Here is a 15702-nt window from a genome sequence, read left to right as displayed (position 1 = left end):
CATGTGCATTGCACCGCAACGGCGTTGCATCCTCCCGGGACCCTGCCCTGCCGTACACCCAAAAGGGCCATTCATGTACAGTCGGCAGGCGCAGGAGGGAGAAGAGCAGATCACTGGACATCACACACAACGGCAGATCTCTCACCGCATCAAGCCTTCGGCCCATCTGTAGCCGCTCGTCTTTCCAACTCGTTTGCCCCTCCACAGCACTCCATTCCGGAATCGGGGATCCCCGCCGTGGCGAGGTACGAGCCGGCCTCTTCCATCATGTCGGCGAGGTACGGATGTTCCGGTCTCGCCTCGTCGATCAGTCTTTTGAACTCCGACTGGAAGACCAGGTCCCGCTCGTTTTTCCTTACGGGCTGGCCCGCTGCATGCACAAACCCCGCGGCACTGAGTATCAACCACCCGGACCGGCGACATCGTGATCTCATAAAGCACATTGATGTTGGCAAGAAGTTGCACACATGCACGGATGCTGCACGCAGTCGCACAAGGCACATGGCCTCTTACGATGGTCATCACCTGATTTGTCGCTGCATGGACACCAGTTCAGTCATCGATAGTGGGCCGTTGGATTCTTTGGTCAGTGGGCGCATTGATGCTCAACTGGCAGGATGCTGTGCAAACCAAGTGGGCTCGTGGACTGGATCTCATCCCTGCGACAGGATTGGGCTTGACATATTCAGTCGCGCTGTATAAAGTAAAGCGGGCAACTGGATAATCAGGCCGGAGATATAATATGAGACAGGCCGACTGTCTGCAGGGTGATCGATTACGTTTGCGGGGTGCAAGACGCCAGTCGGAAGCGACGAGCACGGCATGCTTGATGGCCTCACGGAGGCGGCCAGAAGCGACCTCGCTCCCCGTCCAGCCCTTTTTACTGCACGGACAACAACTCCCACTTAGCACAGTGCTCGACTGATCAACAGACCCCCTGCGCGAACCGCGGTGTGCATGTAAAATAGGGCCTCTACGTGGGGCTGGCAATCTGACCGCAATATTTCTTTAGAAAAGCCACCGTCCAAGGAAGATGATGCTGTCGCACGTTGGGGTCAAGCCGGTAGGTTGCAGTAAGTGCACAAATAAGCACCTAGGAAGGCATTCGGGCACTCACTCGTATCCAGTGCCGTAGGGCGTGTCGAGGATGAAGAGGTCATTCGGGTTGGTGGGGCTGATCAACACGCACTCGCCGGCGGCCTTGGCCGCCCTCGCCGCGGGCGGCATGTGACCCCCCGAGAATCGGTTGCTGCGCCAATCGACGGTCGTCAAAGCCGACACCTCCCGGTACTGCCGTGCCTCTTCGGCCTTGTCCACCCAGGGGTCTAGAAGGGGGTGCTTCGCCATTTGCTCCAGCAGCCAGGGGTCCGCCTCATATTCTGTCGGGAACAACTGCGCATGCACACGAGGATGCTGACCGAAATAGAATGGGGAGAGGCCTGTGTGCACAGACGGGGCGGGTCAGCACTGCTGCCTCTCTGGGGCGGCATATGACAATGCAGTTTGACCCTGTAGCCCCAGAGACCAGACTGCAACGCTTGAGGCAGTTTGGGTGAGATGAGACAAGACGCGACGCCTTCATGTCGATGGGAGGTGGTCAAAAGAGCGACCGAGGAGGGACTCACCCATCCTGGAAGTTCCCAAGGTCGTGCACCTGCTGGGATGCGTGTGGGGTCGCCCATGTACTACAGGATGACCCTGCTGTCATCAGATAATAAAAGGTGTTTATGTAGGACCGAAATCTCATGTTTCAGGACTGCTACGTCTCAGGTCGGTCACTCCGTTAGTCAATCAGGTTTTATATCAATGCCAGCCGCCTGGGGCCCGTCCCCGATGCCCGACCATGAGCGTCAGAGTCATCGCATATCAGAATATCCAACCTTCAGTAAATAAGCTTGACAACCCTAAGGAGATCCTCCTGCAAGGGTGTACTTGTGCGATTGTATGCCATACAGGACAATCCAAGGTTAGTACTACTAGTAATATGTTTACAAGCCAACACACTTTCCATCTGAGGCATCTTCAGAAGAATTTCCTGGTGCGTGCCCTTGATTGAGTTGATCGACTTGTTAAAATTCAACATCGCAGTTAAAGCCTCCCGCGAGCTTGCTGAGACGCACAGAGGTGAGCAGCACCATACAATGTCCATCCTTGAAGAGGGGAGAGCGGCATACGACATCAGAGGCGTACGATCGCTTGGTGTCACAAACTTGAGACTGAGCAGCCAGCTAATCCTCGTCCCCGCACTTCATCAGTCACTGGGCGGGCTGAAGTCATCGCTGCATGGACACCATTTGACATCTCTGTTGAGCGTACCTAGTCCCTGCCTTTGAGCTGACGCATGTCTTCAGCATATAAATATGCACGCGCTTCATTACAGGCACGTCTGAATCTCGCTGACTGAACGCACAGCCTCCTGAAGGGTTCGCCATGCCTGCACAGGCTACCGATGCTTTCAACAAGGAGGATCTGGAGTGCGGTCGCGCGCTGGAGGGATTCCCTACGACCGCGGAGGCGTTTCCCGAGACCAACCCGATAAGCCTCGACTGTGGCCAGATGCAGCTGCACCAAGTGTCTGGCCTCATTCGCAAGGCGGTGCGGGATGAGTTTGATGATCCGGTGCACTCGATATTGTTTTGCGCTGCAACAGCCGCACCGGATTCAGCGCCGGTCATCTTCGAAGAGGTGATTCTGCCCGCGCGTGGGAGCTGTTTGCTCGCAACTTCACCGCATGGGAGCCTTCTCTACTCTGAACAGATGCATTTTGGATTTGAAGATTCTCGCCTGCGCCGATCTCTGGACGCGAACAATGCTTGACTGGGGGGTGTCCTCGTAGGTCAGCGATGAGTTTGGTGACAATCTTATTCCCTATTCCGGAGAGGAAGGGACAGAGATCTTCAACAACCCTGATCCTGGGAGGGATTCCCTCCCGGGTACGTACACAATTTAAACGGGGTTGATTGGTGTCATAATCCTTTTCTGTCGACGCCCAGTCGGGAAGCTGACTGACTGCATACGCGTGTTAAAGGTCGAACCCGCCCAACCCGCGCCGCTCGTACAGCCGGCGGTGCTTGTCAGAAGACCTGCAAGGCGGCGTTAAGGCCTTCAAGTACGTCGAGCTCACCTTTCCGTTGGCGACAGCGAGGTAGGCGTTCTGGATGCGTGCAGTTGTGTGTGGTCTTTAGTGGTGTCCCAGAACGCGAGAGACCCTTCATGTTCAGCGCTTAAAGTCCTGATTTTCCCACGTGCTCAGTGTCAGATGGCCGCGCCACCTCCACAAGCCGCTGCGCGCACGGCGGGGGGGTTGGGGGGCCCAGCCCCCCAAGTGAGCGGTACAGTTCCGGCCAGCCCTGCCTGGCTGCTTGGACTGAGCGCACGGCGGGGGGTTGGGGGGGCGCAGCCCCCCAACTGGGCCATTCACTGTTCATGTATGCCTTCCATGTGCGTAATCTGCGACGCGTAACGGGGCTTCTGGACTCGGGGGGCGAACTTTGGCTTTTCTGGTTTTAAGCCGCTGTGCGCACAGCACGGGTTTGGGGGGCGCACCCCCCCAATTGAGCCTTATAGTTCTTTTTAAGCCTCTAGAGATCTCTGGCCGCTTATCTTAGTATGCTGCGCGCCCTCGGGGGGCTTGAGCCCCCCTGATGATGCTTCCACTCATCGTGCAAGCTTTGCATGCACATCCCCTATTTGTTTTGCCATGCCCACAGCTTATGAAGGGACGAATCAGAGCCGCTCAAAGCGGCTTTGTTTGCATGCAGTCTCCGGAGACTCTCATGCCCTTCATTGATCGCCATAAGCTTCACGTAGCCTAAGTATACAACTTGTGACTATTACATGCACCCAAAAGCCCTCCTCGAGAGGTTCTGATTGAAATCTAGAGGGAACTGGCTGATTCCTGGCTGGCTGCCTGCTGTTGCATGATTACATATATTGCCAAATCGTGCAAATCTTTATCGAGCGGCAAGAGATCCGAACCGGGTCGAAAGCCGCTCATGTATCCCGTCGGCGTCAGTGGTCTAGTGGTAGAATACGTCCCTGGTAGGGACCCTGCCACCGCGGCTCCACCTTGCGTGTCAACTGCCCCAGGCAAGCTGGGCTGAGAAAGATTCTCTTGCCGCCTGCCCACCCGACTGCTCGAGATTGACAGGATTTCCATCAACTTTGCCGGATGGGATCAGCAGAGAGAGAGAGAGAGAGAGAAGGATAGAGAGAAGGATAGAGAGACTTGCAACCAGCCATGGGAAGGCAGGTCGCACGGGTCACCTGCCTGACCCAAACTCAGTCGTGTCATCGAATGCAGTGTTATTGTTTGATCAGATGCCCCGGTCCCTTCCGTGTTGCACAGCACGCAAAAGCCTGAAATCTACCAATTGGGATGGCGGGCAGCGCATCTTCTGTGGTGCGCCCGCCCCGGGTCGCCTCGCGCAAAAGCCGAAATCTACTTGATGAGAGGGGTGCGTTGCGTCCACGACTCAGCACCTCCGAGCTGCAGCACGCAGAAGCCCGAAAGCTACCTGATGGTGGCAGTTATGACCATGGTGGGGCACGCAAAAGCATGAATCTACTTATAGAGCCGCGGCACGCAAAAGCACAAAGCTAGTCATGAAGTGGGATCACGCAAAAGCAAGAATTCTACTTTCTGCAGCACGCAAAAGCCCGAAAGCTACCTGATGATGGAGATCATCACCATGGTGGGGCACGCAAAAGCCTGAAAGCTACCTGATGGAGCCGCGGCACGCAAAAGCATAAATCTACTTATGGAATGGACGTCACGCAAAAGCCAGAAAGCTACTTGATGGGGCTGCAGCTCGCAAAAGCATAAATCTACCACTATAAGGGTGTACAGTATATATAGAATCCAGCAGCTTCAGGGCTCGATCCACCCCGAACCAGGGTCCGATTCCTCCTGCCTGCGACCACGGACAGATCAGCTTGCGAAGTCATGTCGGCGCGGCGCCTGGGATATCCTCACTCTTTGATTACATCGAGATTGCACACAAACGGTTCCTGCCACCATCTCTGCCGCACGACACTGCCCTGAGATCTGCGTCCCCATCGAGATCGTCAGCAGCAGCTCCAATTGTCCCTTCCCCACCCTCCACAAAACTGTCCTCCTCTTCAAAAGTCTCGATCCAATTTTTCAAATTCGATTTTCTCAAAATCCTCCAAATTCCTGATCGCGCATGGCGACAGCTAAAACCATGCAGGCAAACAAGACTTCTGACTCTGGTCCATATGTGTGTTGCTGCCTCTACAAGCCTTGTGCAGCAGAGCCCAGCAAGTGGCAGAAGTGTACAGACCTCAGCCCAGATGCGATCAGCTGCAGCTTTCAGGGATATGACTGCGTGGATATGACAGAACAGCATTTGGCGGCCGGACAGAGCCCAAGCAGACAGTCCATCACACGGGGCAGTCTGTTTCCTGCAATTGCAACAACCACATGGTCTTCCTTGCTCTTGGGGCAAGCTGTATGCGCTGGCAGTGGTCCAAGCTCGTCGCAGAGCATGAAGGAGTGCTGCCTGCGCTGGAGCTCGTTGTTGCGAGGTACCCTCCTGAACGGGTATGCATCTGCTGCTGGAGACTGCACCTTCTCTGTCTCAACACACATACCCGCCGCCGGTATTCCTGCGCATCCAGATAAAATTGCTGGGGTCAGGACTGGTTTTGCAGGGGCCAGAGTGCATCTGAGTGGATACCTCTGCAGTGTGTGGCAACCTCTCGAAGAAGATCTGCTCAACCGCCAATACTATGCTCGAGGACTCAAGACATCTCATGCGCAGATACATGGGCACACTCACACCCGGGCATCCTGTGAACCGTGAGTCTCAGCTCCCTGGGGGTGCCACAGGTCTGCAGGCTTTGTGTGTGCGGCGCAAGAGCCTGACCGTATCTTTGTGCTTTTCAGAGGACTTCATGGCAGCTCTGAGCTGCATGAACCTGACGTAGCAGCTCACAGGGATGCTCTGCTTGGAGGATGAAAAGGCCAGGCGGCAATTGATGCCTTACCTGTTACATGCTTCAGAGACAGGCGTGCTGAGCCCATTTCCTGGACGCCTGTCATCGCTTGCATGCGCGCCTCCCTGAGCCTGCACGACAATTACACCGTCCTCGAGCTGGCGTTGTGCTTCTCTAGCCCAGACCGAGCATGAGCTCAACAAGCTCGTGAACCAATTATGGGTGGACCACGCGGGGGGTGAATCTACTAACAGACAAAACATTCAATGTCCATGAGCCTGCTCTGAAGCTGGCCAGCAGGGGTGATGTGTCAGGCGAGCTCTGCGGCTCTTAAAAAATCGAGGCCCAGACAAGTAATGCAGGACAGGCCGCATGCATGCATGCATGCTCTTGTCGCAGGCTCCCCCCGCACTAAATCACGTGTGGTGAATTTCCTGATCCATTGCCAGTCTCACAGATGTATTTCCAGGCCGCCGATGGGACCCGCAAGGCTGTGAGAGGTCCGGGCAAGTTGGAGGGCTACCACCCGCATCTGCACAAACTGCTTCCAGGGGCAGGGTACTCGCCTGACAAGGGTGCCGGCCTCATCATGCTCCTCTGTGGTAGTTGGCCCCCGGGGAGGGCCGGTGACAATGGCGTCGGGCCTGCATGCGGCCACGCACAGCCCCGGGTCGCCAGCAGGCTGCACGCGGCAGCCGATTCGGAATGGCGGTACAAGCTGTCACAGTGCCTGCATGTACCAGACAGCAGTGAAGAGCAATTTGGCTTCGACTACAAGCAACCTATGGTCTTTTTGAAAACCGCCAGGATAGTGGAGGAGGAGCTATTGCCCGACGCTGACACAGATGAGGAAGAAGAGGATGCTGCCATGGCAGCGCACACGCTCGCAACACACTTCACAGGAAGAGCTGCTGGTTCATTGGTTGTGGGTCTCTGCTATTTAAAAAAGGCATCCACCCCCAGTCACATCTGCATGTGGGGCAAAAAGGCTAACCCCATTTCCCTGATATCAAAAGCAACAAACAAGAGCTCTTTGACTCTTGCTCGCAGAGTGATCTCCATTACTCCGCGCTGTTGTCGCTTGACATTGAGGCGAGGTGTTACCATGACAAGATCTTTGAGCAGATCAGGTACCCAAAACCCCTGGTGGCCTGTCACATGCAGATGCATTCTCACTGTGCCTGCCCATCTCTTCACCCTCAACCCAACAATGAGTGTGGGCCCACTTGCTCGGTCCCGGCGTGTCCGGCCTCCTCTCTGCATCCGGTGGCGGTAGCAGCAGCGGCAGCGACAGCGGCAGCTGCGGCGGCTCTCGAGCTGTTGATGGAGCACACCGTGGCGGCAGCCCCCAGACTCACGCGTCTCCTGCAGCACCGCAACCGTCAGCCGGGCCAGAGGAGTACAGCGAGGACGTGACCTGGAGGTGGGTCTGCAATGAGAAACTCAATACGGATGGCAGGGCCTGCCACGTCTGCGAGCAGGCCATCAGGCGGTGCGCTCAGGTCATTCCATGAATGTCACATCTTGCCGATTGGCTATTCGTTCTGTTCTCAATCTCCTCCACCTCACACAGCCAAATGTGGATTGCAGGCCGAAAGAGCACGTCTGGAGACCGTGCACCTGCGTGGATAAACAGCAGAAGAAGGGGGCAATGTGCTGCAGATGACTTGCAGGGATTGGGTGTATGCTTGCTGCTGGTAAACGTGCAGAGTCATCCTGATCAGAGTAAGAGCAACGCCTACCAAGCTTGGTGCAGAATGCAGTGTGTGGCATGCAGCACTGGCAGTGTTGAGCTGCGCTCCTTACCGAGTTTGCTCCCGCTTCTGCACTTGCGCCCGGGGGCCGCAGAGTAGTGCCGCATCGATCTCCACCGACGGCGCGGTGCACCACTCCAGGAGCACCTTTTTCCATCTGCCTGGCAGATGGTGCTGCTGCTTGATGAACCTGCAGATTCAAAATGATGCTTGCCATCGCCGCCCGTGTCAATCCAAATTAAAATCCAATTCACACGAGGTCATTGCGAGGTTTGATCAGAACGCACCCGGCACCTGCCCAGGCAGGTTCTCTGCCTTGCCTTCCTCTTTTGGTTCACGTAGACGCAGAGCGCCAGTGACAAGCTGCTGCATGCTGCGGGGTTTCTTGGGACTCTGTTATTTATAGAGGGTATTCCTTGCGGGTTGGACTACTCTTCGAATACTACTGGCCGCTGTTCTGGTGGCACCTCCCAGGATCGATTCTATTGGGGTACCAGGATCAGCTTCCGCATGGCCGTCAATCATTGTGAGTATGTTATATGGAATAAAAAGAACAAGCATTGATGAATGCAAGTCCCGAGACAGACATGCACAGGGATGTGCTGGCAGCCTTTGTTCATCTTAAGTTTCGGTGCCTGTATAGGCACTCAACCCACACAAGAGGACAAATATGAGCATGGGACAGTGGGTACTGGATATATTCTTAGATTGTGACCACCTGCCAGCACACAGATGTTCTTGCAGTGTGATTCTGGGGTGGGCCAGCTAGCTTTCCCTGCCAAAGCATGGTTTCGCTCCGGGTACCAAAAAAGTCAGCTGGCTGACTTTTTTCTGGGACGGCCGGGATGCATGACAGTTTGGTGTGAGATTGTCTCCGTGCATTCGTTCTTCCCAAGCTTGCATGTAGCACATCATGGGTGCACCAAAAGAGGTCAGCCGGCTTTCCTTGGCGAGCTCCGGGCACCACAACAGTAAGCTAATCGGCACACAAGAACAACAACAACCTCACACTCAAAAGGCACCGGGCGGGTATGCAATCTCCGCATGCAGGCAGATGTAAAATTGGAGCAGACACTTGCAAGCCTCATCACCCAAACTCATCACCACTGCTTTCATCCTCTGCTTCACTGCGCCCTGCCCTCTTCCTCTCACTCTTCCGTCTCTTGTCCTGCTGCCTCCTAGGGCTCATTGGGGTGACCACCAGCAGATCCCTCAAGTTCTTTCTAACGCTCTTGATGTCCCTCTTGCACACCCCTACTGCAATGAACCGCTTGGTGTACAGGGCGTCCAGGGCAGAGTTCACTGCATACACGAGATCCCTCGCTCTGCAGAACTCCTCATATGACACCCTAGACCTGGGCATGCTGATGGCGTGATCAACGCAAGCCTGGTAGAGCAGCCAGAGTCCCCGGCTGAAGTCCGGGTAACCGTTCGCGGTCTCTGTGGTGTAGTTGGCGGTCGTGCGCTCCAGACCGGCCGCCAGCTCTTCGTGAGACTCCTCATGGCTGACGTTCACACTGACTGTGGGCGCTAGGTTCAGGACGGCGTGGGGGTGCCCTGGTTTGATTTTGCACATCTCCCCTGCGCAATGCAGGTGTCATCAATCGCATCCTGGTCATTTTTCACACGACAACTTTACCGGGTGTCCCCTTCCATGGAATTTCTGTGGGGGAAGGGGTGAAAACCCACCGGCGTGGAGGACAGCGACGCTGCCCCCTGCTTCTACGGCAGCATCCACCATCTGTGGGAACTGGTCCTGCTCGATCTTCCAGTCGCCCCACGCAGCCGCCCATGCACTGCCGCTCTGGGTGTTGGGCGCGGTGACCAGCACCTTCGCTCCCATGGTCACCGCGATCACTGACGCAACTCCCAGCGGCCTGTCAGTGTGCACGCTGGTGCCGCTCCCTCTCGCTCCAGCCAAAGTGTCCGCCGCCCACAATGCTGGTCAGCACACAAGGGTAACCTTCAGAAGTTCGGACGGGAATAAACTTAGATGCGGTGACTGTCGGGCGGGGATCAATCCCAGACTGTGACATGTCTCACGGGCGACCCACCTGGCGTTCCTAAGCACTTGCCCCCCGAGCGCTGCAGGTTGTACAGCTCAGATCCTTCCTCTCCGGTGAATGGCAGCAGGTTGGCGCCATACTTTGCGCTGACCTGCCCCGCGCACTAGCCCCTTCAGATCGAGGCACTCTCATGGGCTTGAAGAGCACGGATGCATTATGACTGACTGGCTGAGACACGCTAGACAAGACACCCAAAATGCTGCATCTCATGGCAGCGGCAGTCAGACCTGATGGCTGGACATCTTGAGAGGAACGCTGTTTTGCATTGCATCGGCCACTTACTTTAAAGCTCCCCTGCCGAGACGGGTGAAGATACAAGCAGCACGACGATGCATGCAGTGAGTGATGGGCATACAAGGGGGGGGGGGGGAGGGGGGGGGGGGGGCTCACCTCTTCAAATAGTAGCTTGCCAGCCCCCGGGACAGTGCCGGCCAAGCAGGCGTTCTCCATGTACCCTGGAGAGCTGCAGGTGTCATTGAGGACACGCTTGCAGTGGTCTCCCAGGGGCATCACCTTCACGCCGCCCTTCACCCCGTGCGGGCCACCCTTTTCTGGGCTGACCTCGTAGGTCCTCACAAGCGTGCGGCTCTCCCTGATTTCTGTATTGAACGCCTTGCTTGCCTGCCAGCAATGGGCACCTCAGGTTCAGTATTTTCAACACTCTATTTCGAGGTAGGCATACTTGTTTGTTGGTAGAGAGAAAATCAAATACGAACATGGGTATCAGCTGTACACAAAAGTGGCACTGTGAAGGGTCTGTGTCTGCAGGTGTGCAATCAAGGGTCCCTGGAGGCACCTCTTTTCCGAAGGATCGGATGTCGGCGTTGTGGCTCTCCGGTTTCATCGAGTTATATCTATATCTCGGCCGCTGCTGTGGCCAATCTGCCACCTTGGCTGTTGCTGATGTGCAGGCTGCCTGGTCATCAAGGCGGGAGCGCCCCCTTTTCCGATTGTCTGGAATGAATGTAGACATCATGACTGTATCGATAAACAGATCTGAACGAGCAGGTCCAGCGAAGCAATCAGGCTGTGATGAGCAGTTTGTAAATTTGTCTGGGCTGTACTCTTGTATGAGTCATCGATCACTAATTGCAAACGAAAAATTGAAAAAAAAAATTGCGTCGGCCGGTAATCGAAACCGGGTCTCCTCCGTGGCAGGGAGGTATTCTACCACTAGACCACCGACGCTGTGACTTGTTGCAAGAGATTCTTTTCTGTGTCATATATACGTACTTCTGTCTGCATGTTCTTGTAATCACGTGTCCATTTACGTGAGGCCCTGGAGGGCTTTCTTGAGAAGACTGGCGAATCCAGTCAGTCAGTCGGTTACATCTATTCCAGCCACCTCAGGCTGATCAGATGTCTGACTCTGATCGTCAGAGTCAGCGCCCAGCATCACATCCAAACATTCTGACACAAATGTGGTAACCCCAATCAAGTCAGCCTGCCAGAAGAACTGCAACATAGTAGGACACTGAAATAGTGAAGAATACTTGTCCCTAATAGGTTGCAGGTGTGGGCACTCAAACACTAAATGTTTCTCATCCCCTAGACTGCCGGGTCCACACAATGTACAGGCACGGTCAGCTCGGGGAATCCTGGCCCAAGAGCCAGTGTCCCTGGGCAAGCCATGACAACCCATCCTGAAACGCAGCATCTGTGTGACACACCGAGCAGGCAATGGCAAGGACAAATAAGATTTCCTAGCAGAGCCAACAGGGCGAGCAAACCACGCATGATAAGTGCAAAGGCGAGAATTATGAGACAGGCAGGTCCTAGGGCAGAAATCAAGGTCTGCCCAAACAGAGGCAGCACGAGCATCAAGCAACTGGGTAAATCGTGGCACATCAACATGGGTCATATCTGTGACACTAACAACTAATTCGTAGCCAATGTCACGCACACCTCGAAAGATTGACCAGGCCCAGTTCTTGACATTCCTAGTCACAGCAGCCTGGCAGGCATCAAGGGCAATTCTCTTATACACATTTTGCACTGGAAGAGAAGCTAAATCATTCCAGAATCGAATAGCACGAAGCCACCACTGGGTCTGAAAAGGCAGGACATCAAGCTCCTTCAATAAGATGGCCGTGGCAACAGTAGACCTAACTCCAGAAATCTGCCTCAAGATCTGCAGGTGTGACCGCACTAAAGCATCCCGAGCATGAGCAGCAGTAGCACTAAGACGATATGGTCCCCACACCTCAGAAGCATACAAAGCTGTGGGTGGTACACAGGCATTGTACAACTTTAAGAGCAACCAGACTGAGGACGCACAGTGCAGCTGCCCAAACTGGCGTTGTAGCAGAGCCCAAGCACCCCATATTTTCCTGTGCAATTGAGAATAGGTCACATGCATGCCTTGCTGAGCCTGGAAGAGCAGTCCCAAATATTTCATCTGTGCAACCCACTCGAGAGGCTGGCCAGCGCACATCCATTGGTATGGGCCAGGCCAAATCTGAGAGAACACTAGAACTTTGGTCTTGTCAGTACTTATCTGCATACCGGTGGCAGCACAGAAATCTGCAGTGGCATCAACAAGCTCCTGCAAACCCTCAGGTGAATCAGCGAGCAAGACAAAATCGTCTGCGTAACCCAGGTCAGGGATCCTCCGCCCATCGCTGAGCAGAGGGCCCCTGCCAGGGCACCGAGCTAGCAAATACCTATGCAACCCATCTGCAAACAAGCCAAATAAGGTGGGGCTGAGAGGACAGCCCTGCTTCAATCCTGTCTGTGACGGCACATTTTGTCCAACCCGGCCCCGAACATTGACAGATAATGTGGAGTTCTCATACAAGGACTGCAGAGCAATCATCATGCGGCCATGAACACCCAGCCTTTCCAACACTTGCCACAACAAACACCTCTGCACTTTGTCATAAGCGCCCTTCAGATCAAGAAAGCAACAGTACAGCGGCCTGCCATTTGCATGTGAATCATCAATCATGGTCTGCAAGGCAAAAAGCTGGTGCACTGTAGAAAGACCTGGACGAAAGCCCGTTTGGGTGTCAGCCCTGAGATTATTACTTTCAGCATATTTCTGCAGCCTAGCATTTAGGACACTTGCATACAAGCGCATCAATGGGTCTGTGACAGTGATTGGCCGGTAATTACCGGTGTCAAAAGGATCCCCTTTCTTGAACACAGGTGTAACAAGCCCAACATTGAGAAAATTTGGAACACTGCCCGCCCGAAAGATAGAGTTCAGCACCTTGGTCAGGGAAGACGCCAACAAGTGTGGGGAGGGCGGCTCCCCATGATGGCGCTGCGGTTGCTGCGCGTATCTAAGAAACTCTGAGGGGATCCCTGCCTTGCCCGAGGCCCGGCCATTATGGAGATTTTTGAGTCCACAAAGAACCTCCTGTAAACTAAGTGGTGCATTCAGCCCGTCAGCATTCTCCAAAGGGTGTTGTGGGTAAGCATCAACAGGCAAGTGACAATCAGCGGCGTCACAAGAACTGCATAGAGTTGCCATGAAAGCATCCCAGTGCTGCACTTGCTGTAATCCAACTGGCAATTCAGAGCGCGCTGCCCGGAGTGATTTCCAGAATTGGCGGGGATGCTTCTGCTGGTCGTCCAACAAGTGCTGCAGCCGGTCCAATTGGTAAGCCCGTTTCTTGGCGCGCACCAAGCTGTGGTATCTCCGCTCCAGTTGTTTGCGAGCGGCGCCATCAGTAGTCCACGGTAAGCGTCTGAGCTGGCGCTTCAATGTGGCACACTCAGCATCAAAGAAAGGCTGCGAGCCGCCGCCCCGGGCTGCGCCGGAGCGGCGGCCCGCAACATTGATCGGCAACCCACTCGCATCTGCAGCTGTGGTAAGCACCCTCTGAAAGGCCTGCACAGCTGCACTAACATTGTCTTGCACGGCAACATCATCAACAACTCGCAACAGGTCTACACAATCGTCTGTCTGTAGAGCCGCACAATAGTCCGCACGACAATCAGGCAACCAACGCCTCCTCCAAAGAGGCACCCCAACACACTGAGCATCTGCAGATGAAGTGTTCACAGGTAGGGATAATGTCACTTCCAAAGGACTATGGTCAGACTCACGTCTAGCTGTGTTTAGACAGACACTTTGCACATTAGACATCATGTCTGGTGAAGCAATAATGTGGTCAACCCGAGACTGCCTGTCAACAGCAGTGGCCCTATAAGAGTATGGTGCATGTTCATCACCTGGAAGCCGACCTGTACACAGCAGGGTGCCCGTTTCTGAGCATAATCTGACAAGGTGTTTCCCATGCACGTTGACAGTTTCGTCCGTGCAGCCCCGCTGCCGTGTACAGGTCGACTCCTCAAGGTGCCCCACTCTCGCATTAAAATCCCCAGCAAGTAGGACATCCCCTTCCACTCTTGCTGCTGCAACACGAGCAGTCAGCTCAGAAAATCGTGCATCAAGATCAACAATTCGTAGGTTACTAGACCCAGCAGGAGGAACATAAACAACACCCAGAAGCAATGATCTACGAGAATTTTTAAAACATAAGCGAACCCAAAGAGAGGTTGCGTCCGATCCATAGTCCTGTACGTGGTACGTGTGCTGCTTTCTGACTGCAACAAGAAGACCTTCACCCCCACGCCCTTCCTGTGATGCCGGGCAATACGCGATAGAATAATTAGAAAATAGTTTGTCAGGAATTTGTGTGGCACGTGTTTCGGAAAGCAGGACGACATCAAAGTTACGCAGGTATTGCGCAGAATCCCATAAGGCAAGTTTGCTGGCTTGCAGACCATTTATATTCCAGACCAAGATTCGAAGCTTGAGGTGGCTGGAAACTTCCTATGGCCTCGCAACTTGCGCGTAGGAAGGCCCAGCGGTGTCCATGGGTGTTGGGCCTGAGGCGGCAGGTGCCTGCGGCGCGGGAGGTCCTGGTGGTGCCCGATCCTCCACGACACGCCCTTCCTTGTAGCAGAACAGGCGCTCATCGCGCCAGAAAGGCCGCATGTTCTGAACCTTGAGCTGCTGGAACCGATCGCGCTTCTGAATGCGAATCTCACGCTGCTGGGGCGTCAAGTCGCTGTCCAGATAGATTTTGCGGCTGCGCAGCGCCTTGCTGTGCTTCAGTGCAGCATGCTTGGACGGGACACTGGTGAACTTCACCAGAACAGCCCTGGGTCGCACCTCAGGTGCCCCCTCCCTGGGGCGACCCAGGCGCCTTGCCTCTGTGATGGCAATAGGCGTCTCCCCATTTGGAGTTGGGAAGAGCTGGGACACAGCCTGAAGAACAGACTGGTCGTTGGATTCCTCAGGAAGCCCCTTGATAATGAGATGGGAAGCACGGGATTCCCGGTCCCGGCTCTCAACTGCCCCCCTCAGCTGAGCCATCTCATTCAGGGCCCTGTCCAACTGTCCCGTCAGCCGCTGCACATCAGCCCTGTGGCTGGCCTGCATCTGATCCATGGCTCTCTTATGCTTATCCTCGATCTGACTCACAAGAACTCTGAAGCGCTCATCTTGTGCTGCCAGCTCAAACCGAAGGATGCCCTGAAAGTCGTCAGGGCGATCTTCAGCAACACGGGGAGGGCTTCCACTGGGAGCCCTCACACGCTTGCCTGCAACAGTGCTCTGGGTGTGCGATCGTGTACCAGTCATCGTGACTGAATGCACCACGTCCCATGTGGTGCATTCAGTCACGATTATATGAATGTGTGCTGGAAACAGACAGTGCCATTTAAATCAGCAGTGCCGACTCTCGGAGCGGTGGCATGAACGCCCTGCTCTGGTCTTGGAGGTTTAGAGTGGAGGCAAGCTGTGGCATTAATTGCATTTATTGCACTTCGCATAGAACGGTTGCGTAAAGACCAGCCGCTTACATTCTGGGGCATCCTCGCAGGAACAGCAGTGTCTGCGTCAGTCAACTGGACCATTGTTCCTCAATCCAGGGTTGGGGCGGGTGCTCTCTGGAAATGTAAGGAAGGAT

General features: G+C 54.8%; 5 protein-coding genes and 1 non-coding gene across 6 annotated transcripts; 1 reads left to right on the top strand and 5 right to left on the bottom strand.

Annotated features, from left to right (window-relative positions):
- Nucleotides 1–149: 149 nt before the first annotated feature.
- Nucleotides 150–1860, bottom strand: COCSUDRAFT_61207 (hypothetical protein; the record flags this gene model as incomplete). Its single annotated transcript, XM_005650713.1, has 4 exons — nt 150–370; nt 780–883; nt 1118–1392; nt 1843–1860. 4 exons carry the CDS (start codon nt 1858–1860, stop codon nt 150–152), a joined length of 618 nt encoding a protein of 205 aa, XP_005650770.1.
- A 281-nt stretch (nt 1861–2141) lies between these two features.
- COCSUDRAFT_61206 (hypothetical protein) lies at nt 2142–3510 on the top strand (the record flags this gene model as incomplete). The annotated part of the gene is made up of 4 exons (XM_005650712.1): nt 2142–2186; nt 2443–2685; nt 2837–2933; nt 3254–3510. The coding sequence occupies 4 exons, from the start codon at nt 2142–2144 to the stop codon at nt 3508–3510; spliced, it is 642 nt and encodes a 213-aa protein (XP_005650769.1).
- Nucleotides 3511–8595: 5085 nt separating this feature from the next.
- COCSUDRAFT_32523 (hypothetical protein) lies at nt 8596–9429 on the bottom strand. The gene is made up of 2 exons (XM_005650711.1): nt 9402–9429; nt 8596–9293 (listed from the first exon to the last, which is right to left on the bottom strand). Exon 2 carries the CDS (start codon nt 9286–9288, stop codon nt 8800–8802), a length of 489 nt encoding a protein of 162 aa, XP_005650768.1. The 5' UTR covers nt 9289–9293; nt 9402–9429; the 3' UTR covers nt 8596–8799.
- A 1466-nt stretch (nt 9430–10895) lies between these two features.
- On the bottom strand, nt 10896–10966 carry COCSUDRAFT_t21. Its single transcript has one exon. It is a non-coding gene; the product is annotated as a tRNA-Gly (tRNA).
- A 125-nt stretch (nt 10967–11091) lies between these two features.
- Nucleotides 11092–11618, bottom strand: COCSUDRAFT_32522 (hypothetical protein). Its single transcript, XM_005650710.1, has one exon. It carries the CDS (start codon nt 11513–11515, stop codon nt 11327–11329), a length of 189 nt encoding a protein of 62 aa, XP_005650767.1. The 5' UTR covers nt 11516–11618; the 3' UTR covers nt 11092–11326.
- Nucleotides 11619–14561: 2943 nt separating this feature from the next.
- Nucleotides 14562–15374, bottom strand: COCSUDRAFT_61204 (hypothetical protein; the record flags this gene model as incomplete). The annotated part of the gene is made up of 1 exon (XM_005650709.1): nt 14562–15374. One exon carries the CDS (start codon nt 15372–15374, stop codon nt 14562–14564), a length of 813 nt encoding a protein of 270 aa, XP_005650766.1.
- Nucleotides 15375–15702: the final 328 nt, after the last annotated feature.

This window comes from Coccomyxa subellipsoidea (genome assembly GCF_000258705.1).
Source record: "Coccomyxa subellipsoidea C-169, whole genome shotgun sequence".
NCBI classification, from domain to species: Eukaryota; Viridiplantae; Chlorophyta; class Trebouxiophyceae; family Coccomyxaceae; genus Coccomyxa; species Coccomyxa subellipsoidea.
The sequence above is the reverse complement of the archived record's forward strand: the minus strand, read 5'-3'. Positions and strand labels throughout refer to the sequence as shown.

Excerpts from the sequence above, each read along its gene's own strand:
- COCSUDRAFT_32523 (XM_005650711.1), bottom strand. The coding sequence starts at position 9,288 with ATGTGCAAAATCAAACCAGGGCACCCCCACGCCGTCCTGAACCTAGCG.
- COCSUDRAFT_32522 (XM_005650710.1), bottom strand. The coding sequence starts at position 11,515 with ATGCGTGGTTTGCTCGCCCTGTTGGCTCTGCTAGGAAATCTTATTTGT.